Source organism: Takifugu rubripes, chromosome 20 (assembly GCF_901000725.2).
Source record: "Takifugu rubripes chromosome 20, fTakRub1.2, whole genome shotgun sequence".
Classification (NCBI taxonomy): domain Eukaryota; kingdom Metazoa; phylum Chordata; class Actinopteri; order Tetraodontiformes; family Tetraodontidae; genus Takifugu; species Takifugu rubripes.
This window is the reverse complement of record NC_042304.1, coordinates 10,687,565-10,711,612: the sequence shown is the minus strand read 5'-3', so window position 1 is coordinate 10,711,612 and position 24,048 is coordinate 10,687,565. Positions and strand designations below refer to the sequence as shown.

Genomic DNA, 24,048 nt, shown 5'->3' with positions numbered 1-24,048 from the left:
TGGTGTTACTCTGCAGCACTTTGTGCGTCACAATAGACTGCATTCATCCAGTCCTACAATGCTGGCAGCGACTTCAGAGGACGCCATCATTCATACACCAAACACGCAACATTGTGAGTTAAGTCTTACTCAAGGACGCGTTATCACATAGACAGAAAGGACTCGTCAAACTGTTCTTCTTTGGTTGTGCTTGCGCCCCTGCAAGCAGCAACGTTTAAGACATTTAAAAGTGTTTGTTATGAGCTTGAACTACAACAGTTCAGGTACTTGAATCTGCTCAGAAATGCCTTGAAAAGCAGATGGTGTTTAAAACAACCCCACTGGGAGAAAAGTGCCTTTTGTAAAGAAGCTATCAGTGTTTAGCCGATAAACATTGCGCAGAGCGTTCTTTTAAATCCCCTTCTGTGCTTGAACAATGTATGTTTTCTGTTGCAAATAAACCCGTCTGTCATCACGGACAGCTGAAATGACTTTTCCGCAGCCCTTCAAATTAAAATCTTTAATCACCCAGTTAGCATCTCCTTCTGTTTTGCTGTAATTGTTCCCGCTCCTCTGACATCATGATGTTATGTCATCCACCCGTCCTCGCTCCAGCTCGTCTCGGTGCCTCTCGAGTCAGCAGATTCTCAAAGAATAAAACAACAACAAAAAACTTGCTGACTTGAAGGTTTGAAGTCTTAGTAGTAGCGAAGCTTTGAAACAAAGAGTGCGAGCTGAGAGCCAGGAGTCTTTGTTTGCTGCGCTCAGCATGGAACAACACCTCAAACTTCAGTGAGATGTGACCATCTGTGCAGTCAACAGAAGCATGGACGCCAGGAGATGGACACTGTTGTCCCAGGTCCCCAGTTCATCCTAAAACTCGAGATGTTTCAGGATCTTCTCGTGCAGTTTGTACTTATTACCTCAGAAAGATGAACAGGCACTAGCGTAGCTCATTTTCAGCTTGTTCCTCTCAGTTGATGGGCTCGTGCTTTTGGACCTGAGCTACTGCAGGTGAGCACAAATTATAAATCTCATGTTGAAGCCAGCAAAAATGCAACCACTGTCCCTCTTCCAAACTAGCCTAAGCTAACCTTAGGGGTCTTTCAAACAAATTATCCAAATAAAGAAATATATGGTGAAGTTTTTGCAGTTTTATATTTGCCCACTGCCACCCTCAGCATCTCTCTCTCCCTCTTATCTGTGTCTGTGCATGTGTGTGTGTGTGTGTGTGTATGCTTTATTAGTCTGAGGAGTAATGCTTTTATTTTGTAATAGAATTGCCACGCCACGCAGATGGATGGAAACACCAATTACGAGACAGTAGACTGGAACTTTTATAAGATCTGGAGCTCAATTTTATAACTCAGAACTGAAAACTGTCTAATTACTGAGTGTCAAGCGGAACTAATTTTGTGTCGTTTGAGATTTGAGCCGCTATTGTCACTTTTCGGCCTGGATTTGAATCGCATGAGCCAATTAAAACTCACATTGTTTCATTTAAAAGTCTCCTCAAGCAATCGTCGGTTGCAGGAGTTTGGCGATGAGAAGACATTAGCATGTTTTGCTTTTGTGATAATTAATTAGTAGTATTCTAATTTTGGACAGTGGGAGCTTTGGCCCCTGCTAAAATCCTTGAGGATTCCCTGAAACAATGCAGTAATATTCTGATATTGTATTAATCCTACACTCTTTAGAAGTCTGTGCTTAAACCACAATATCAACTGATCAGTAAGACTGACACTCATTAGGAATCTAATTTTAGAGCCTGTTGGGATTTGAGTACACATAATGGGAGCATGATTCCTCCTCGCACCCTTGCTGCTCTCTCTTCAGCAGCTCTTTCTTTTTATGTGAAGCTGTAAATGAAGCTGTGATATTATAAGAAACTTTGTGATAGACAAGCTGCTCCATAATTACTTCACTTTCTTTATAACAACATTGAAGCCTCCAGCACACGTGTTCACAGCCTCTGTCGGACATAAAGTAATAATTAAGACGGTATCGCACCCACAGCTGCACACGGTAAACACAGTGATCACATGAACTGTATCACCACAAAAGACCTCCGATGAAGTTCCTGGGTTCCCGAGACATACGGATGCAAAATCCAATAAATTTATGCTAATCTCGGGTCAGGAAGAGTGCGGGGAGTAATCGCTAACCCAGATACCCTAGCTTTGGGGTTTTGCAGAGCTGCCGTCACTTGGCTTTGTTAAATATACAGTATGTGGTATAGTCTTGAAGAACAGAGCGACGCCTTTTACTTTCATAATGTTCGTCACATCGGTCAAGATTGCAAGTAAGCTCGATACAACACTGGAATAAACCCCAGATGTCGTGTGATTGGTTGTCTGTAGTACCGCCAGCATGACAAACCAGTACGAAGAAGAAAAGAAAATTACTAAAGAACTCTTTACATATTTTCTTCAAATCTGAAAAAAGGTAGTTAAGCCTAAGTGGGGTTTACTTGTTGGATGGGTTCCAGAGAATCGTTGATGACCCTGGTAATGTCAGTCGTTTATGTCACCGGAGCTCAGGTGTGACCCATGCTGGGGTCTTTTCTCCACAGCAACCATTATCTGAGTCATTAGGGTCAAATGGTGGAAGTGTGAATGGTGGTTGGGCCACCTGGGAAAGGATCTCGAGGCTGCACTGTAAGTGGTTGACAGTTAATGTGTTATATCGGCGCGTGTGTTTAATGTTGACCGTTATTTCTGTTAACGACTCACATTATCAGGGTCATCAACAACCCTCTGAATCACCTCTGTGATGCCAACATAGCCAGGGGCTAAAAAAAGACTATTAGTCCAAGGAAAGACTTCCATTTAACAGGCTCAAAGTTTGAAACTACTGGATGGGAACCCACAAGAGCATTCTAGTTTTAGGGTTTAGTTTTAAATACATAACACTAATTATGTTAATTGTTCGTTCCTGACTGACAGACTGCAGGGTCGAAGGAAAACCTACCCCAAGGCAGGGAATCTGCTAAAGCTGCAGAACACTGATCTCAGAGCAGTTGTCTTCAGTGGAAGCGTGCGAGACGTTTTTCTTCCATCAACAGCCATCCAGACACTTTGATTGTGACAGTATCAGGGCTTCTAACGGGGTCTTTTCACAGCGCAGTGAGGATAATCCTGTCATCTTTGTCTTCTTGGCCACCTCGGGGCTAGTCAAAAGAAAAGGAAAAGAGAGAGTTGTGCGCCGTATTGTTGGATATTGTCCTCAGAGCGGAACTCTACTGTCTGCCACCAAGGTGGAGCTACTGTGCTGTACAGACGGGAGGCTTGGCAGCCACAGCTTGACTGACTCAGATACTTTATCATGTCTGTGTTGGTACTGCTAGCCTGACCGCAACACCGATGCTGAAGGCACTTCTCAGACCCTTTTGTAATTTGACAACAAAGCCTGCTATGTTTCTGTCCTCCCCTCAACCTGGGAACCAGCGCACAATCATTCACCTTGAGGGAGAAGATACTGTTTGGTTTGAATCACGGAGAAGAAAAGATTACATCTGTTCATGTGATGGGAACACATTATGAAAAATAAGATCAAGAATGAAAAGTAAATACAGCGACAATATCTTCTCTCTTTGAAGGCTGCAGACAGAGTCTTAAATATAGCACCATCAAATCTCAGGCGGTACTCTAAATTAATTTTATGGGCATCAACAAAGGCTAAGCTCAGTTTATTGGCAACAGGGGTGAATTAAAAAATAATCAGTGATCTGGTGATGAATGCGTTCACGCTTAAAAGGTTCTTTGATGTGGTGAAAGTGATTAGAGGGGTTTTGTTCTTTATTTTTAAAGCCAGTATTCAATTGTAGCAAATGCCTCTGTCAGATAGTCTGCTCAAACCTTCTCAGAAATGTTGCTCCAAAGAAAGAGGTCACAGCTGAGGGAAGACCCTTGAATTGAGTTGGTTTTAGCAAACTCTTTGGGGAAGTTTGGAGGCTCAAGACTTCCAGTTTGATTTCCCAACTGTAAGATTTTACATTAATATGTTGTGTCTGAGCGCCTTTACACACTCACCTGCTTCATGACTCAGTGGCTAAAAGATCAAATAGAAAATGTTAGCTAAGTGTGCCGGTCTGTGCCCAGAACATTGTTATGGGGGGCCTATCGACCCATACACAGAACCAAGATGACAGCGTCACAGTAAATCAGGCTTTCTTGAAACTAATTCACTTCTTCCTCATATAAATTAAAATGTACATCCTGGCAGCAGCTGTGTATTTTTTGCCTACAGTAAAGAAAGCGGCATTATAAAATGAACCTCACTGAGCTCCTCCATATCAGCTTTTATTTTCTGGCACTGTGTGCTTCAGCTGTTGTTTGGTCTATTTCTCCCCCCCTCACAGTTAATAATGGCGCTATACTGTATACAGCTGCATTAATAATTCATGCAAGTGTTGCTTTGTTGGGAGATTAAAAGCAGAATAAGAATAATCCAGGGTTTTAGAACCTGCTAATCACAAAGAGAGGCGATGCTAGCTGTACTTCAGAGGTGGACCTCAAATGTGCCTGCTCAGAAGTGTCACAGGAAATTAATTCAAAGTATCCTGTCCACATCTTCTCCACCTCCTCCTTGATCTGGGTTCCCAGGATTTTCTCCTGGATGTGCACTACGAATCCTCTCCAGGTTTACGCCACCACTAAGGAAGTGACAGGTCTTAATTATATAGTCAGGTGGCCCAGAGATACTTACGGCATTACTTTGGGATAAAAGCAGCACAAAAAGACAGAGAACAAGAGGGGGGATGGGGGGCGAGAGAGAGTGAAACAGAAAAGGGATTAAAAAATTCATAGGCTCTGCTGATAAAGCAGGGGAGATTGAGTTTGTGGTGGGCAAAATGACAGTAATAGGTCTCTCTGACTTGTTTCAACATTGTAATCAGATTTACCGGTGCATCGTGTATATTTATTCAGAAAGCTTTTTTTACATAATGCTCTTTGTATGCACCGATTGCACAGATCAGTCATGGCCCAGTGCACACCAATAATTCCTCAACCCGTGTGCCGAGCTTTTGTCCTTCACTGAAAGCCAGAGAACATCCAGCACACTGTTATTAGATGTGTTCCCAACCATATGTTGTGCAAGCTCGGTAATTGCATATGCCTGCAACTACAGGACTCCCTGGATGAATCCATGATCTGAACACGCTCAGCTGTTTAGCAACCCTATCCTAAAGGACGTCGGCCTTCTGTTTACTCTGCTCTAACCCCTCCGCAGCCCTAAAAGGGATTAATGATCTCGGAGTTGTCACTTCATCCATAGGCACGTAGGATAGTGCTGATGCATCCTTGAGCAAGGCGTTCCATCTACATTGTGACACTTAATATCAATCTCCATGAATGCATTATACGCATAACATAGCTTATTAAAGTCGCCCTCAATGGAGCCAGGATCAGCTAATGATGCAGGATTTTGATGGCACAAATCTGAGCAGTTTCAAGTGGCTTTTGTCTGGAGTCCTGTACATCACGCATTCTCTATTTGCACAAATCCTGAGGTACCCTTGTAGGAATGGATAAAAATCTGCCGCGTTCCCATGGCATTGTTGGGAAAATCCTTGGAAGAGTTAAACAGATTGGTCAGTCTTTAACCAGGACAGCAGAGCTGAAATATGTCTCTGAGTGGATGTTTTGCTTATAACCGGACCCCACATGCACCGGGCATGGAGTTTGCAGGGTTGCCCAATTAGTGCTGAAAAGTGCAGCAGCGCGTCAGCAGGCAGGCGTGCACCAGAGGAGGCTTGTCATCAATCATCACTCCTGCTCCAGGCTGGTTCCAGTGCTTCTCACTATCAGGCAGAAGGACGGAGGAGAGCAGAGAATGACGGTGGCCAGCGAATTCCACTCACAAAATGACCAAATTCACAAGCTGGCTTAGTTGCTGTTTACTGTATTTCTGGTGCTAAAATTGCTGTTGAATATGCGCTAATCAAAAGCACCAAACTGAGTTGATTGGCCAAAAGTGCTTTCATGTCAAAAATCAATGTTTGCTACGTTCTGAAATCGCACACAGACACAATAAGAAAGTTAACATTAAAGCAAAAAAGACCATTTTACTTCTTTTGTAAGCTCCAGGCAATGATGTGGTATTTTTGATTCTGTTTATGCTAACAAATAAACGCACAGGAGCAATACGCAGGACTGAGAACATTTCACTTTAATCCAGTGTTTCTCTCCTGCCTGACTGCAGGGAGAGGTACCACCACCACCGGATCCTCCCTCGCCATCTGCTCCCCAGCTGTATCCACTTTCCTTGTCACTGCATCTCTGATAGCTGATGTCGCTCCGTCTTCTATGTGCAGCTCTCAAGAGTGGGAGAGTTCTGTACTGGAACAGGACTGTTTGGAGGCTTTCAAGTGAAGAATGGTCGGCCGTTACAGCCGAAAGTTCTCAACGTCCCAGATTCACAGCAAATTCTCCTGGCAGTGGCTCCTGAACTTTAGATTTCAGTGATGGTGGATTGTTCTGTCCTTTGTGGAAGGTGATTAGGTAATTAAAAAAGGTATACTGAAATAATTAATTATAATAACACTGAGGAGATTAATTGGATTAATTACTTGTGTGCGAGACTGTCGGTGTGCGTCATTGTACATCCTGTCAGCTGACAAACAGCTAGCCAGTAAGATACTGGCGAGGACTCCTCTTCTTCTTGGGTTGAGCATGCGCCACCGTCTTTTTTATTGTCAAGGGGCAAGAAGCCAGTTAGTTCTGGCGCAGACATTTCATACTTATTACCATCTTCGATGACAGACGCTCTCCACTGTGCACAATATTTGGTGTACCTCCTACCACAAACAATTACGCATTTGCACTTCTTGCACAAATATTTGGTGTTCCTCAACTAGCCGTTGCTTGGAACTGTCCCCCCCCCCCTTCCCCACTTTAGCCATGACTACTTTATTCTTCTACTGACTCAGGCACAGTTCTGCCAGGATAATGCGAGAAATCTCCAAAACCACGATTGCGAGAAAAACACGACATCATTGGAAGAAATTTCTCTGGATTGATCTCAACATTGCTTCATATCAACGATGTTTTTCAAAAGCATAATTGCTCACTTACAAGAGCTCTTTCCTCACCACGTTTTAGCAGCTTGCCTCATGAGAGGACAGTGAAAAATTGTGGAACCCACCCCCCAGGGGAAAACAAAGAGTTCCAACCAATCAGAGGGCAGGATTGCATTCAGGCTTCTGCAGCACTCGCATTTATTTGTTGTTTTCAACAACTGTGAGGTCACATTGCCGATACAACGTTAAAGACGGGACCCTCTGTTATGGTGGGTTGGAGGACATCACGTCTTGTACTCTGGATAGTTTGAGTAGTCGCTAATGAAGGCTTGGAAATGTAAAGTTTTATTTAATGTACACATTTATAAAAACAACTTCCTCTTGAATTAAAATGAAAGGCATCGCTCCCTGCCGCGTCTCCCTTAATAACACAAAACGTTCATGCATAAAATGCTTAAATATAAACTCTCCTCGGGGAGGAGAAGTATCGCAATTCAATGCAGGATGTTAGAGAGGCCACTCTCTCATGGAGCTCCGAGGGCCACGTGATAGAGAGAATCTGGCGAGTGCATTTGCAATTAGGGCTTAATTCAACCTCTCACAATATCCGCACACTCAAATCACTCATTTTGGACCGCAGGTTTCTGAAGCCAGTACGGCCCGTGGCTCGCTGTCTAGCCGTTTACCATCAGCATTATCCTGAAATGTGTAATTAAGTTTTCCAACTGAGCTATACTCCATCAATCACAAATTATACAAATTATCCGGGCGAAACGATCTCGCAGTTAATGTCCATATGGCATTGGGCGATGATTATTTCTCTTGCCGGCAGAGTTCTGAACAGTAAGTTCACCAGCGAGGACTCCTCTTGAATGCACAGTGAGACACCAGTGTCAGTTCTAAGAGCACTGTTCGAAAAGCATCTTCACAGCAGTGTGTGCTCCTCCAAAGTTATCAGAAGAAAAAGGTTTTGAGACAAAAAAAGAAAAAAAAAACGAGCCTGTGGGAGAGCGGAGCTGGGATCTACTGGTAATAACCTGTTCTTTTAAGCAACAGCTATGAAAGGCAGGCCTGACCTACATGCTGTAAGGCGGATTCTTCCCTCTCTTGTTAGTGTGTACTAGTGGGGGATTGAGGTCTCTTCTGTCAGGAGGTGATACGGAGAAGCTGCAGACTATCTTACCTGTGAGGAAAAAAGGGCCAAACAGCTCAAGTGTGTATCTTCATGTGTGGTTGCGTGGCATGTGTGTGTGTTGTGTGTGTCTGCAGGGGTTTGACTGGCAGCCCTATCTCCTACAACACCGCAGGGTTCTGTACATCATTAATAGCAAAAATGTACATTCTGCCACTTCCTCTGAGGGTTTTAGGGCAAAACCCTGCACCCTTTTCCCGCTGCATGCACACGTGTGTGTCTGTTATAAAGCCGACAAGCGAGGAGTCGCGACCAGCTTGTGGTCTCTGACCTGCGTTTGATTCATTGCCACTCCAGATGGATGACATGACTATCAGAGCCTGACCTTTAGGACGGGAGGGGGGGGGGGGGTGTCCTATCTTTCTGTCAAGGTCAGTGGTTCCCAGGTTTATAACAGAGTGGTAAGTGAGCGGGCCTACTGAAACATGTCCTGCTTTCCGTGGGAGCATCCATCATATCCGGCGATGGAGGCTGCTCTCTTTCAATGTCAACAGGACTGGGCGTAAAAGTGATCACGGACGACGGTTTTCAAATGTTAGCCCAGCGAAAGACATATTGTTCCGGAAAGAGCGCCGCTGTTTTTCTTTTTGGAGTCACAAATATTTGTGTGCGTGTCTGCCAGTCAAAGCAGGCTCATTATTGGATGACTGGGGTTAATTTTGAAACCGGGAATTAGCCTGTTCCATTAGTCCCCAGAAAGTTGATAACAGATTGCTGGTTATAATACTGAAATAGACTCAACAGAAATGGGTATATATCCCGGCAGCAAGTCCCAAATCCACTTATTTCGCAGCCACATTGCAAAAAAGGATAATTACAAAATTGTGGCACCAAAAGCAGTCAGAATCAGACGGCATTTAGTTATGGGGGTTTTTTTCTTCTCATTTTTCTCATTTTGTGTGACAGATGTGTCTGCGGAACGGGTCTTTGTGAGGTAATACAAAAACAATACATTTAGCAGTTTCGTAAATAGCTCTGGCTCACATGAAAATCATTCACTGCTTTTTAATGATTTTATGTGCTTGTTATAAGCTCATACTTACAATATTTTTTTTGCTAACTTGCTGTTTGCCTTTTCAGTTGATTGTCTGCCAGAAAAGCTGTTTTAACTTCCTGGAATCTCATTGGTCCGGACAATTACTGTCGATAATTCGACGTTTTTCTCAGACTTTCATTCTCGTGGCCTGCTGTGACCGAGCTTTCCATCCTTCCAACTGGCCATAATTTGCTTCTTCATTCTTTCTTTTCTAAAATTGGTCCTAATGCACTCTTGACATGGCCCAATAAGAGGAAGTGCAGTGTCTTTGATAGTGTTGGCGATATTCCATGCAGGTATGGGGAGAATGTGGAATCTCACACACGCTGAAGCCGTAACTTGAACTGAACAGAGCATCTCTGGAGATGAGTTGGCTATTTTTAGCCTACGTGTATTGAACGGAGGTGCAGCGTGTTGTGAGACAGGGAAGAGGAGGGATAAAGCACCTTGTCGACAGAGTCGGCGGTCACCGTGACTTCAAACCGACTGTCACTGGAAGGGTGTCTGTGCAGAATCCAGGCTCTCTTATGTAAGGTAACCAATCCCCAGAATGATGGGAGCCAAAGCATCCAGGGCTTCATTCAAGCGTGATAAACCGAGCTCCCTCTAAAAATAGATTCCATAAAGCCTAGATTTTTTTTTTTTTTTTTTACAATTGGGATTAATTTCTTTCTGCTGTCTAGTACTTAACTGCTAAACAATAGAAAATGCCCTCTACACTGCCACCGCCCCAAAATGCACTGGCTAAATGTTGCATTTTGTGTGTTTGTCTGTGTATGTGTGTGTTACAGAATGAATACCTTACTTCGAAGTGTTCAAGACTTAATTTGAGGGCATAGCGTTCTCTCCCATCAAATACAGACCATGTCAGTGGAAAAACCCATTACATTTGCCTTAAGGCAACAATGTTCTCCTTAATGGGGTTATACTGTCAACGTTTCGGCTACTTATGGCTAATTACATCATTGCATATACTGATAAAGGCAAGAAAACCACAGGTTAAAGGCTAAAGCTCCCACATCTTATCCCCCCAACTCACTGAAGCAAACAATTTAAGAGCTTAGCTTGCTTAAACTCTTATCATCCATTTTACATACCTCCCGCCCAGCGGTGGCACCTCTGAGCATCTCCAATCAGAGAATAATTTTGCTTTTGAATGTTTTATTAGAAACACTTGTTGTCCCTCGTGCAGAATCACTGTTCCATCCAATCCAGCTGAGTACAGTATTGTGTGTTTGAGCACGCTCCTCTGCCATTGGCTCATCTGAATGTGTGTGGTGTTGGTAATGAGCTGCCAGAGCTGATGAGGCATAATAATGGCGAAGGAAGGGATGAGATGGATTCTCTGCTGGGTGTTTTCTCTTTACGATTATTATCCCGGTTGCCAAGACAGCGAAGATCGTGGATGCCGCTGCGGTTTACACGGGCTTAATGAACCAGTTCACTTAGACATGCCTTCTCTTGTTATTCCCCATCACTACTGGCACATGAGGGGAAGAATGAGAACCAGCGTTTAATAGACTTTCGATACAAACACTTGATTATTAATATGTTTTTCTATCCTTCTAGTGGCACTCTTAGACCCACGAGTTTGCTCCCCCACGTTTCAGCAGCTTAATGCTATCGATTGGGCAGCTACACAGTGAAATAATGTTTGGGTGGGATGAATGATTATCTGCCTTTCTACCAAACCCATTTTTTACACTTACAACACTTATTATTGAATCTTATTGATCCCATACAGCACAGCTAGTAATTCTTGTGTTTGTGTGTTGTTGAACAAAGTATTTATTTGCCGGTGCTGCTTTTATTGTTTTATTAGAGGCCACGGCCATGTTGTTAAAGGCTCCATCAGCCATGTTTCCATGGAGGGAGGGGGCTGGTATGAAGGCCCAGATGAGATGAATATATGTAAATCCACAGGAGGTGGACTGAGACAGGCTGCAAGGGTGTAAAGAAGGAAGGTGTTCAAACTAACTTGCGATGGTTAATGACGTTGTTGAGTTGTGAAAAATAGCAGCGTGATCTCAGCCTAATTATAAACTCTCAAAAACGCACGCCGTGCGTGATTTTGTTTACATTTCAACTCAAACCAACAGGGAAGATCTGTATCGCAGGTTTGAACATGCAGAAAATCACCCGAGAAGAAACTCAAACTGAGCGGAACTGCAATAAATGTGCGACTCAATTACATCAACTGGGTGAGAGGCAGGAATACACCCCGGACTGCTCACTAGTCCACACACACCATCCACTCACACTTAAAAGTCCCCAATTAGCCTAATGATTATCTTTTTGACTGCAGAAAACCCACACTGATACTGGAAGACTTTGGTAATCCCATGATGCCAATGCTGTGGGGTGGTTCTGCTAACCACTGTAGCACTTTACCGCCTTTATTTTGGATTACTGGGCTGTTTTTGAAAAAAAATTACAGCCTCTCCTATAGGAATTAGATCGTTTTCCAGCCTGCTGACTTCTGCGTTAGTGAGCTAAGTGCAACCAGCCCTGAGCCTAGGTGGCAGGAGCTGTGCTAATGCTTCGGCAACCATGTTGGGCCCCTTGTTGCATGTAATCCGTGTGTACTGAAATGCTTAGACTCTTGGTTCCGTGGCTATTTTCTAATTTCCTCCTTTTGTCGACCCCTGCAAAATGCACCGCCACACCAATGTATTGTAATTACTGTAATCATATTTTGCTATTACTGATGGATTCCCACGCACACCTTACCAGCATCGCGGGAAGCTCAGAAGGAATATTTGCTCCGTCAATAAAATTACTCTGGACTTAAACCACTGTTATGAATTGGAGACCCTGTTTGCAGGATGCACCCTAAGCTGAACATAATCCTTTGCCAAATGGGCTGGCGATTAGCTTAACTAAGGACGTTCTGGTGCCTGCCAACATGCAGACTCTGCATTTTAAGCAAGCATTCACTGAATTTCTCTATCCGTTCAACCTTCTGCCACATCATCTCGTACAGGCAGACTAGCATGCACGTATGGTGCACAACCACACACATAGTTTTTTGAATAATACAATGCAAAGTTTGACACAATGCTGTAATCTTCCTTAGCACTATGAGCTCTGGTGCATTCTCTCATTATAATTATGGTGCAGATGTACCGCTGCAGGCATCATATACTCCAACGCCCCGTGCTCAAGCCTCACAGCTCTGTTATTAGTCTGGAGTTTTGGGGGTTTTCTAATGCATTTTGGTAAATGTGAAACATCAAAACAACTGCTGCGTGGCCTAGTTTTTTTTTTCTACACCTACATATGAAATCTGGTGAAGGGAATTGTGCATGTACAGCACTGACATGCATCGTACCATGGGGTCGAGGAAGGACTGTCACTAAAGCGAGCAAGTGAACACAAATAGGCCATGTTAAATATGACTATGCCCATTGGGGCCTCTCTTCTGCTCGATGTATTTATTCCAATATTTGCAGATGACTGAAAGCAGTTAAGTGTTGTGGCAATTGCTTATTTCCTTTTGTCAGGATGATGAATGCGGTCCCAACTATCGCTCTGCACAGGGGTTCCAATGTCCTATGACAATGAAGGATCGTCCATTTGTGCCGTGGATAGAGCACATCAAAAAAGGGTGTATAAAGCCCTGCGGGAAGAAATAACAAACAGTCCCTTGGTCTTGTTGTTGGCATTGTCACTCTCTCTCTTTTTTTTTGCATAGAAATGAAAGAACCTGGCATTTCCTTGCATGCAGCTCAGTGAAAAGTTCTTCCACTTTCTTCCTGACACGACTGAAAAAAAAAGCAAGATCTTCAGCATCTGCAGTGAAGTTTCCCACGAGCCTAATGAGAAAGTTTTGGTGTAAAACAATTTCGAGAATCAGCAGTGATCCGCATGAGACCCAGAAGGCCGGCACTGCTCTAAACTCGTCTGAACAGTCTCGGGCGAACAGCTGACCGATGGCTCTTTCCCACGTCGAGCCTTGACCTGTCCCCCCGACTCCACTTCCTTTACTCTCCATGGCGCGCGGCCAAGCCTGACCTCACTTGGGCCATGAATAGTGTGGGTAAACTGTTTGTCAGTGGAACAGCCTCTCAGGCACACACCGGTGCACACAAACATCAAAGCATGAAAGAGATGGGCTGCAGGAACAAAGCAGAATTCGCCTCAGAATGACAAAGGTGATACCTGTGGTTATTTGTCTTTTATTTACAGAATACCTTCGAATATTACAGCAATTTCCGACTGCCATTGTAGACTGACAAGTAGGTCTGTGTGAATGAGGTAGCAAAGACTTTGGAAGCGGTTTGAGAAAGGTCGATTCGAAGGGTCGGATTAGGAGGACCTGCGCACAGATGGCCATGGGAGACAGATGTCCCCACTGAGCTGTTCTGGGTAGCCCCTGCCAACTCTGTAATGGCAACAGAAGTATGGCGAGCAAGCGGGCTACCTGAACGTGTGGGAGAATTTGCAAAAAACGTCTCCAGAACTGCAGAAAAACAGTAACCACCTGAAGTTTTGTTTGAAGGTTTTACATCCATAGAATTATTGGCACAGAAATATGGAAAAGGAAACAAAGGAGGTCTCCTTAAGCCAATCAAAAGCTTGAGGAGCGCACTTTAATATTTGCTGATCTTTTTTCCTGTAGTTTATTTAGGTGCATCTAAATTTTAACAGGTTCTTAGTTGGCCTTTGCTCCTTTGGTTTCAGGTCTGATTACAATTTATTTTGAGCAACTGAGTGACTCAGTGGAAAAGCCAGGGACAGATCGAGCTGTTTTACCATTGGGTTATTAAAGCTGCATGGCAAAACATGTTTTCACATCGAGGGCTTTTGTTGGAGTGTTTGATTGCAAGATTACGAAGACATCTGTTGAAGAACTGAAAAAGAAAAACAAGTCTGAAAATTTGTTCAGATATGAATAAAAGAGGAAATTAAATTTCAGAGCCTGACTGAGGTTGTGGGTTGGATTTGCACTAATGTCCAACACCTGTGTCTGCTTTCTGCATCAAGCTTGGGATAGAAATGGATTTGTACGAATAATAACAACTATTTAACATTTTATGTTATCAATCAGTAGAGAAAATTCTAGAGTGATGTTTTGGGTGAAGTTGTTGTCAAATTAATAGTTCATATTGACATCTCTGATGAGCTTTAAGCTGTAATTAATGTTTTTTATGTTCATTTTTCATCTTTAATTAGAATGGATTTGTGTCCTTGTGAAATTTGAAAAGATCTGGTTAAGGAGTTAATCATTTTGGACTGGGGTCAAACTGAATATTCTGCTTTAAAGATATGATATGATATTTTTCTCTCTTAATTAATTTTTCCTTTTAATGCAGCTATCCCCCCTTCTGGAAAGCAAAATACTCCCTGGATTTAACCAAACAAAGCAGCAACTTCCAGCTTGTTATCAAAGAAGCAAACTGAGAAATATTCTGTACTTCTTTTCAATGAATGGCTGCAGCCTTCAAGGAGTAAACAGCCAGAACGCATTATTTACTTCACTATACGGTATAGAAAATCAAATGCAGCATAATTAAAAGAATCCCAGAACTCAATACCCAATATTACAGCACCCTGAACTCCACGTGTGCATGTCTGGAGTGTGTCAACCACCCACTGCTTTTCCCAGTTTGATCCGCATGTCTTTAATACACAGCAGAAATACTGTCTCGCCTCATTTATATTCTTCTTCCAGCTATTGCACATAATCTCTCCTCCTTTCTTCCACTGGGAAGAAATTACACAGGCATGTATTCATGGTGAATGTCAAATTCCAGTCAGTCATTACGGCGCACAATTGGCACATTAATAAGAAATGCGATCTGTGAATGCGTCCGACTGTTTTTGGTGGATGGCGGGGGAACCTGGCTTTTGAAAGACAAGGTCATTTGATTTGGAAGAGGCATTGATGGTGTTCTGAACATTGCCCAGTAATCTCAAAGGACACGTGCTGCTGGTAAACTGCTCTAAATCAAAGACTCAAACTGGTAGCCAGACTGCCCACAGAGTGTCTTACTGGTGTTCATGCTCAGACAGCAGATTAACATGTTCTCATTACACAATTAAATTATTTTTTTTTTACCTTAGTGTTCAATTGTTTAAGATAGTGAGACCTATTACTGTATAAAGATACGGTTTTGTGGATTAATTGAAGAAACATTGAAAGTGACGACCAATCAACAGTTTAGAGGATTCGTTAAGTTACAGCCATTGTGTCTCGGTGTTGATGGTGGCATTACAGATTTGCAAATGAACAAGTTGACTTTTGCACCAGGACTTCATCCCTCATGATCCCTGTAGTAACATGGACACCTACATTGTGGTCAGAACTCGAACCAGAAACCCCCTGATACCTTCTGTCTGGTGGTTTGGATTAATAGACAGAAGTTGTCTGCTCGGGGTGGCTGGAGTTTACTGTGGGTGAGAGGCGGGGTACACCCTGGACTACCCATCCCATCTAAATAACTCAAAAGCTTAATTTTCAAGTATTGGAGAAATCCTACTGGAATTTCCTGGGGTTAGATAGCAGTGGATGCTTTCACAGTAGCATGCCAGTGTTATCTCATGTGTTTAACAGAGGGAGTTGCACTGACTGGTTAAATGCATGATCACCCGTTTGGTCGAGCTGCGTTTGGGACGTGACATTTAACAGCATCAGCATGCACGTCGGACTTGATGGTGAATGCATTACCCAGAGCTCATTCACATATTTATAAGGTAGGCCTGCCTGGGAGAAAATGCTTTCCCATCATGCGTCCGTGGAGTCTACCCTTCAACCTTCAGGATACCATCTCCTCTATTCTGTCAGCTAATTTTAAGAATCTCCTTCATTTTCATTCTCTTGAAGGCAAAGTCTCTCAGTCAGTGTTCGCACTCTCATAAAAAGGCCGATGAAAGGAACCAGTAGCTGTGTATGTATGAAAAGATCCTCAGTGAGAGTTAGTCCCAGTGGCGTCGCCGTTCTCAACTTACGCTCCAGCTGTAGTGAAAGAAAACGGGAGCCCCTGGATACTGTCAATGCATTAGAGGGGAGTTTTTCCCTGCACAGCTTTGAGGCAGCCATCTGAGTAAAGGAAAATCAGCTGTCTATCATGGGTCACTTTGGGGAGGAGGGGGCAGGTGCAGTAAAAGACCCCAGGCTGGAGGCGACAGAGGGGAATGCTGTGGTGAGAGCAGAGTGGAGCAACATGTCGTCAGGGGTCTGACAATCGCTTTCTGCTCTTTCAGTCCGAGTCAACATCACTGGGAGATTAAAAAAACAGTCCGGAGGCTCGATCCCAGGTTACTATAATAAGAGTGTGAGAAGCGTCTGGGGTGTTGCTGTGTCTGTGAGGTGGCATTGGGGTGAGATTGGGTTTCAACATTGCCTCTGTTTGGATTTAAGATGGAATGTTTCAGATGTGTCCTAGCAGCCTGAGGCAGTGGGATTATTTTAGGGATTAGGAGTCTGCTGGTTTGTACCTCACTCACATCACAACTGTGCTGTTATTCTGCCTCATCCTCTGTGACAAACACACACTTGGCCAACCAGGGCATGGCACCTTTATTTGGATTTGGGTTACAAAAGAGCTATTGATCATTTGCTTTTGTTTCAGTCGGTAGTGTGGACTGAATTGAAGATTGGACAGATGCCACTGATGTCACACATTTGCCTTCATGTGTGGATGGGATGTTGTACTTGCCACATATTGAGTTTTAAATCACATATTCAACTAGTAAGTGATGTCAGTTTGGCTGCACTTTACTACTTCAAAGGACTGTTTGAGGATCAGGTCATGCTTTTAAGGCTGAGGTTAGAATTGGGTTTAGGTTAGGGTAGGGTAGTGGTTAGGGTTAGCCATTAAATTTAGGTGGTCACCCCAATAATACACCAGATGGGTTTACGTTGCCTGCGCTCCAGAAAGGGGAGCTGATGTGTTTCCAATTAAAGAAACACGTTTATTGTGTTTTGCTCTGTTCCTACTCCACCACAGTCCCAAAAATATGTTTTGCTTCTATTTTTGCCAGATGGAGAAGCACAACACACAACCAGTCTTCCTGTCCTACACAAATAAAATGTCCAATACATTTTCAAAATAACACTCCCATGTTTAGGGTGGATCAGTTTTTAAATGCAGAAGCTTCAAAACATAATTGTATGAAAAAAAATGACCTTACTAAAGAATAGATGATGAAGCAATTTGGCATTTGAGTGAAAATAATGGAATTACCCATGGTAGAGTCAGCAAAATCCAAAAGAGAGGTACAGTGTGCTCGTCCTTTGGATGAGAACAAATAATAATAATCTCTTTTCACCTGATTTCAAGTGTGTGGTTTTTTTTTAACTAAGAAAGTTTATTATGAACTTGATCAAAGTATGAAAGATGTAAATCACGTTGCTCCAGAGTGACAGTTTGGAAAATGCCAGAAGTGTTTGTGGTGCATTCAAAGTCATTGGAAGCATTAGAGCTTGCCCAATGTCAGCAGTACTAGATCACTTTCCAGGAGCTGCCGTTAAATCTGTCATTCTGAAGGTGGGAGTGTTGTTTCTACTTCTACTGAGTCACTGCAAGGGGGTACTGTTGACATTTTTCTGCTCTAATCTATGGATTTGCTCATGCTTGCTGCATTAACATTACAATAGGTGGCTGGAGAACACATACCAGTCCAGTAGAAAGACAAAGTTATGTAAGGATCTGTTCTCTAGTAGTCCAGAATTCTGCCCCTAGCTTTGGCCAGACAGATGATGTAATGTTCAATCAGCAAAGTGAAGATGGATGGAAGGTATTTTTGGCATCAGACGCTATTCTGATTCTTTATAGTGCTTATATTTTATTGAAGTGTGTTCTGGTTCTTCTGAAAAAATGAAATGAAAATAAAAAGTGTATGCACATTTGAGACTGAGGCTCAGCTGCAAGGCGCCCTGTAGTCCATGTCCACCTGTGTAGCTCTGACATCCTGCAGCTTTCTCCCCAGACAGCCCTTTATTTTCCCCCATTACTAATTAAGCAACTCCTTTTTTTCAGTCTGAGACAAAACCTAATGGCAGAAAAGCAACCATTTAAAAAAAGAATACCTCTCGCTTGTCTTGTGTACGAGCTAGGAGGTGTAAGGGAAATGTTGGCAGGTGTAAAATCAGACAAGTTTCCTCCCACAGACTGAAAACATGGCATCTGTCCACTAGCTGTTGTTTTAAGAACCTGGACCAATTTCACCTTTAACAGAAGTAATGAGATTATACCACAAATCAAGTCTATTGCATTTTTAATGTGTGTGTGTGTGTGTTTTTTTAGATAGCCCTTCCTTTTAATCAAGATCTGTATTGTTGCATTTATTTGACACTAGTTGCAAATTCTTTATCAAAAAGTCAGCAGTTTAGTACAATTTAGCTCTGGAAATAGTAAATATGTATTTAAATGTATAAAATAGGATGTTCAAAGTGTCGGCAACATGTCGCTGACGTCTTATGGGCTAACCTTTTCATCCTGTTGTGAATGGGTTGAGGAGACGGGTGGGAGATGGTGGTTCATTAAATGTAGTAGAGGGATTAAAAATACAGCAGTCGACTTTCTTTCTTTATTTTTGAGCAAGCGGGTTAAAAACTGGAACATAGTAAGATTATGCCGGGCGAGCACGGCTTAAAGTTTAAACATGCTCTGTGTTTGTTACATAACTGTTACATAACCTGAAATCTCAGAGGGCAGAGGGACACGTTCACAAGTGCGTTCATCTCTTCTGCCAGACGCGTTCCGCATGTCAGCTGTTAGTCTGTGAAACCCTGAAACATGTTCCAAAAATGAGACGTGCCAAAACATTCCGACTTGTGAAACCCTGAAAACAGCTTTTAAAGCAGAATGATGGGAAAAAAGGGAAAAATAATATTTTTTCATCTTCCTTATGACAAGGCTAGATGAAGTTTGGCTAAATTGATCTGCAGTTCACAGTGTTTTGGTCATTCAAACGTGGACCACAAACCACAGCTCATTACACATTTAGCTTATTTTATTTTTTCGATTGATTTTTTTTTTTTCAGTTGATATCCACAGATCTAAATAAAGAAAAGGCTTTAATGAGGCTGTTTTCTGATCCATCAGAGTCATGGCTGAATAAAATATTAATTAGTATATTTTGAAGGTGTCTAAGCTGCTTCTGAGAGGCTGCACAAAGGTCTGTGGGATAATTACTCCGTGTTACCCAAGTAAAGTTGGGTGTTATTAGCTCAGCTACGCCTGACTGAGAATGTGCCGAAGAAAGACCGACCTGGTGTTTAGCTCGTTGTGTTCCAGCAAGTCGCTCTCCCAGTTTCCAGAGATTTTCAGTTCTAAAATTTGAAAACAATCTTGAAATCGCCTGATTATAAAGGGAGCACAGAAGGGCCACACTGACTTTTACAACAAATGAAGGTCACAAAACGGCCGATTCCTATGCTCTTAATTAGGTGAATGAAAGATCAACCTCCAAAAAAGAGGAAGATTCACACTGGCGTGGATATGAAATTTTATATGTGCTCTAAATCTGACCTGACCATCCTCAGCTGAGTCTGATATCATCTCAGAGCTGTGCGGAATATGTCAATAATATCAAGAAATATTAATATTTCTGTCTGTATTTCCAGCACCATTATTACTCCTATTACACATTATTATTATTATTATTAATGTGAAAAATCTAAAAAACATAATTAAGAAAATGGGAGCGGAAACAGCCCCCTGTTGCTCGTTTCTGTGTGTGTGTGTGGGTTGGGGGGGTTCAGGCCCTGGGTGTTTGTAAAGTATCTAGAGACAATTTTAATTGTTACAGACACTGTGCAAATAAAACTGAATTGAATTGCATTGAATCAGTTCCGATTTAGAAATTATCGCAAAAGTAAAATGGAGGCACTTTACCAACACCCAAAGTGAGTTTGTCCACGTTGTCTTCCAGCGGGGTTCTGTGAGACGAGATTTTAAAAGAATTACCGAGCTTGTGCCCAAAACACCCTTCAACAGAAAAACATGTGCAAAGTGCAAAATTGCACCTTATTCAAATTGAAGAAATATCCCGTTTGCGAAAAACTGTGATGGAAACCCAGTTAGTCTACGCAACTCCGGAGGCACCGCTGGACAGAGGACACCTCAGGATTTAGAAAAGGGCTTTGATGCCGTATCACAGTGAGATAACAACAGCAATCATTTGTGAGGAGGCAAAGACATTCAGCAGAGATACTGCCAAAAATCAGGCAACGCTCATCAAAGAGCCAATCAGAATAGAGAGAAATAAAACGCCACGTGAAGACTGTGATTGTCGGATGTGTCCTTCAGCCAAACTTCAGGGACATTGAAAATATGTTGAACTGCGTTCGTTCAAGCTGATGTGTTGAGCTTCAAACAGAGTTTTGTAAAGCTCGCACCTAATTCAATTACCAGCGAACAAGAAGCCGAGAAGTTTGTTGTTTTCATCCCTTTACTCTTCCGAATATATTTAATTAAAGGGACATTCTGAGCAATCGTTTTAATCATCTATTAAAGGATATGGTGATGTACGAGCAGGGAGTTGTTGACACATTTCATCGTTAGCTTAACGTCTGTGATCATTACGGCTGGTTGGGTACAAATCACGTTATGAGACGGAGAGCATTTGTCAACATAGCTTTTATTTATGGTTGTTTAACCATCAATCCAAGAATAGATCAATGGGATTTATTTGTTGTTTTGAAACTGGCCTCGAGCCTTTCTCATTATATTAAGCCTAAGTCATTTTTGTCGTTGTCACCTGCCGGATAAACTGCAGATTTTTGGCCCGCCACAGTTCGACAACTATTCTCACTTTTTTTCATACATTATATGGACCATCTGGGAATCACTTGCATTTTAAATGTTTCGGCATTCAAGGCTAAACTGTTTCAATTGATTCAGGCATTTTTTTTATACATTTGGGTTTAAGGACAATTTTCATTTGGACTAATTGCCCTTCACAAACAAGTTCACAAACAAAGAAGACTATTACTCCTGATTCAAGCAACTTTGGCAGTAAGTGGAGCCACGCTGAGCCTCATTTATTATATCAGCTTGGGTTTCTATTGTTTATGACCCATTTTAAAACACAAAAACCCTTCGGGCTCATCACTATGGTGCACTAATGGAATATTATTTATAGAAAAGTGATGGAATTAATATGAGAACACCCATACTCAAAGCCTCTTTGGTTTTCCATCTTTTATAAAATATGTTGACAACAGCTTGATTTGAATACAAAAAGGAGGTTTGGGCTCTTTTCTCCAACATCACAGCTTGCTACCTCTTAAAATGACAATAAAGAATTTTGCAGCCAAACCTCAGGCTTCAGCTCAAGGTTGTAAAATGTTGCTTTAACTGTTATTGCTTATTTTCCTCATCCTCTGGTTCATCTCGAGAGACTATACATTTGCCTCCAAACTACAGTTGAACTGAAGGATATATTAGCATAAATGCATAAAGATGTCGCTATATTTGTATTAAAAACTACAGAAGTTGAGTCAACGCACTTTCATTTCACCACTGATAGCATCAAGGTCGTATTTTGAAGAGGTTTGTTTATATCCATAAATCTTGCTCAGACCTGGCGTATAAATCACAGCCAGCCTCTACATAAAAGTTTCATTTAGACGTCAAAGGAGACAAATTTCAAAAGAGTTCCTTCTGGGGTCAGAGTCATGCAGCAATGTTCCATTTCCTTCCCTCTGCAGGTGCTACCTGTTGGATGGGATCTCTAAAGGAGCCTGGCTGAACCGCTCCAGCATCATTTTCGCAGGAAACGACAAGTGGTCGGTGGACCCGCGTGTGTCCATCGTGTCGAGTGTCGGGGACAAACACGAGTACAGCCTTCAGATAACGAAGGTGGACATCACCGACGACGGCCTCTACACGTGTTCCATCCAGAGCGAGCGAAGCCCCCGACCAAAACTCCTCAACCTCATCGTAAAAGGTGAGTGTCCATCCCAATACGCTGACAGGGACCGGGAAACCTGGGGAACATTCCAAACGCTACGCCATGATGCCAGATGTGTTGCTTTTGCTGCTTTCAATATATGGCGACCTCTGTCAGGAACGGTTTCTTTCCAAACCTAAAGGAAAGGTTGTTCTATAGTAGGAATGCGGACACAAGCAAAGTTCTTTTTCGCGAGTACACGTCAAGCAGCTCTTCATCCGTCCACGCCACCTGACCTTTGTAAATGTTTGGTCTGCCTGTGTTCCACTAATTACTGCCCCTCTGTTTGTCTTCATGTGTCTTACAGTGTAAAATCCTTCATTGCTGTTCGACCTTCTCCTTTTCCACACTGGCCACACCCACTTCTGATTTCCAACCAAATCACACGATAGTTCTCAGCCACCAGAAGAAAAAAACAGTTGTGACCAGATAATAAGCAACATCTTTGTAGTGGTGGAATGTGTGTGTAACGGGCTCTGAAATTAATATCAATCATAAAAGCTGGTTTATAAACAGGCCATGGAGGCTTTTATTGCAGCGGGTTAGCTAACGCATCTGCAGACCTTCACATTAAAGCTGTCGCGCTTTAACATGGCAAAAACCATTAAGCTTGTCCAAATCGCTCTTCAGCTTGAAGATTTTTATTTAAGAAGGTCAAGAGGTGTCAACATGTGTGATGGGACATTAACTAGGCTGTTGTGGGCACGGCGAGCTAATTGATGACGGCGTCCTAATTGATGCTTGCTGAGGTAATAAGTTGTCCGCTGTGTTTGAATGCTAATGCCTCAGATGGAGAATTCACCATAGCTGTTGTCACAGCTTGTTTATGTGAGGATCACATTTGTGGCATTTCAGAGGACTGTTTCCGCTCTGAGCTTCACGACAAACCTACTCATTCAGAGGGACATAGCGTTGGAATTTGCCTGCTCTCACAGTCACAAAGGCGTATTAACGCGAGAGTTAAGGGTCAGGCGCCCCATTCGGAGGAGCGTGAGCTGCGAAATGCCAGAGCAGAAACTGTTCTCCAGATGGAATTTTGTCCTAACATATGGACTGAAGGAGAAAAAAGATTTTCAAGGTTTCGCCATCATAAATACACAGTGTTGCTTTGTCCGCATCCCCCCCCACCTTATGGAATATAAGTGAGCCTTTACATTCTGGCGCATGCAGGCGCCAGTTTTACTCCATAATGTTTCAATAGTTTTAATACTTTAATAAAACTGGAATGAAAAGCTTGACGAGAGCGTTGGAAATATTTGACGAGCCATCAGACTTCAAATCACATCAGAATCACGCTCAGTCGATTGGGGGAAGATTTTTTATTTTTATTTTTTTCAAAGTGGATTTAATTTATTTTTCTTGATTTTCTTCCTTCACTTCAGGAATATAACTTGGGTTTTTGCTCGATAAACAACTCTGTGAAACTGAATTCAATGCCAACGTTGCCTCTATGTGACCTGCAGCTCTTTTCATGATGCTGAACAGGTTAAACTCCATGTCCTATTTTCATCAGCCTGTCGGTACGGCTGTAATGACGAGACAGTAAATGCAGCCTGACAACAGGGCAACCCACCTCATTCACCTCAACCACACTGACACAAGTCACCACACAACTGTTCACGTGGACACAGATACAGAACACAAGTGTTCACTCGATGGTTAAACCCTTGTTGTCAGAGTGTCTAGAGCATCGAGGGCCGTAACCAAGCCAGACTTTCTGTCCTACAGGTAAATTCTTTCACCTGGGGTTCCATTTACCTTGGTGAAAGCGTTTCCTGCCTGGTAGGATGCAAATCCTGGCTTGAATTCAACCCTCGAGGAATGGATTTGACCTCCTCTGATGGGCCAGTCCAATCCATGAAGGCTGGAACCAGCCATGTTTTGCATCCTACCAGGGAGAAACCGCTTTCACCAAGG

At 42.7% G+C, this 24,048-nt stretch overlaps 1 protein-coding gene across 5 annotated transcripts in view; it reads left to right on the top strand.

The window, feature by feature from the left end:
• Positions 1–24,048, top strand: part of negr1 (neuronal growth regulator 1) — a 92,886-nt gene that overhangs the window by 5,742 nt on the left and 63,096 nt on the right. For all 5 annotated transcript variants that reach the window (XM_011614955.2, XM_003974270.3, XM_029827931.1 and 2 more), the window contains exon 2: positions 21,890–22,128. In XM_011614955.2, coding sequence (XP_011613257.1) covers positions 21,890–22,128 — 239 coding nt within the window. The remainder of the gene's footprint in view (positions 1–21,889; positions 22,129–24,048) is intronic.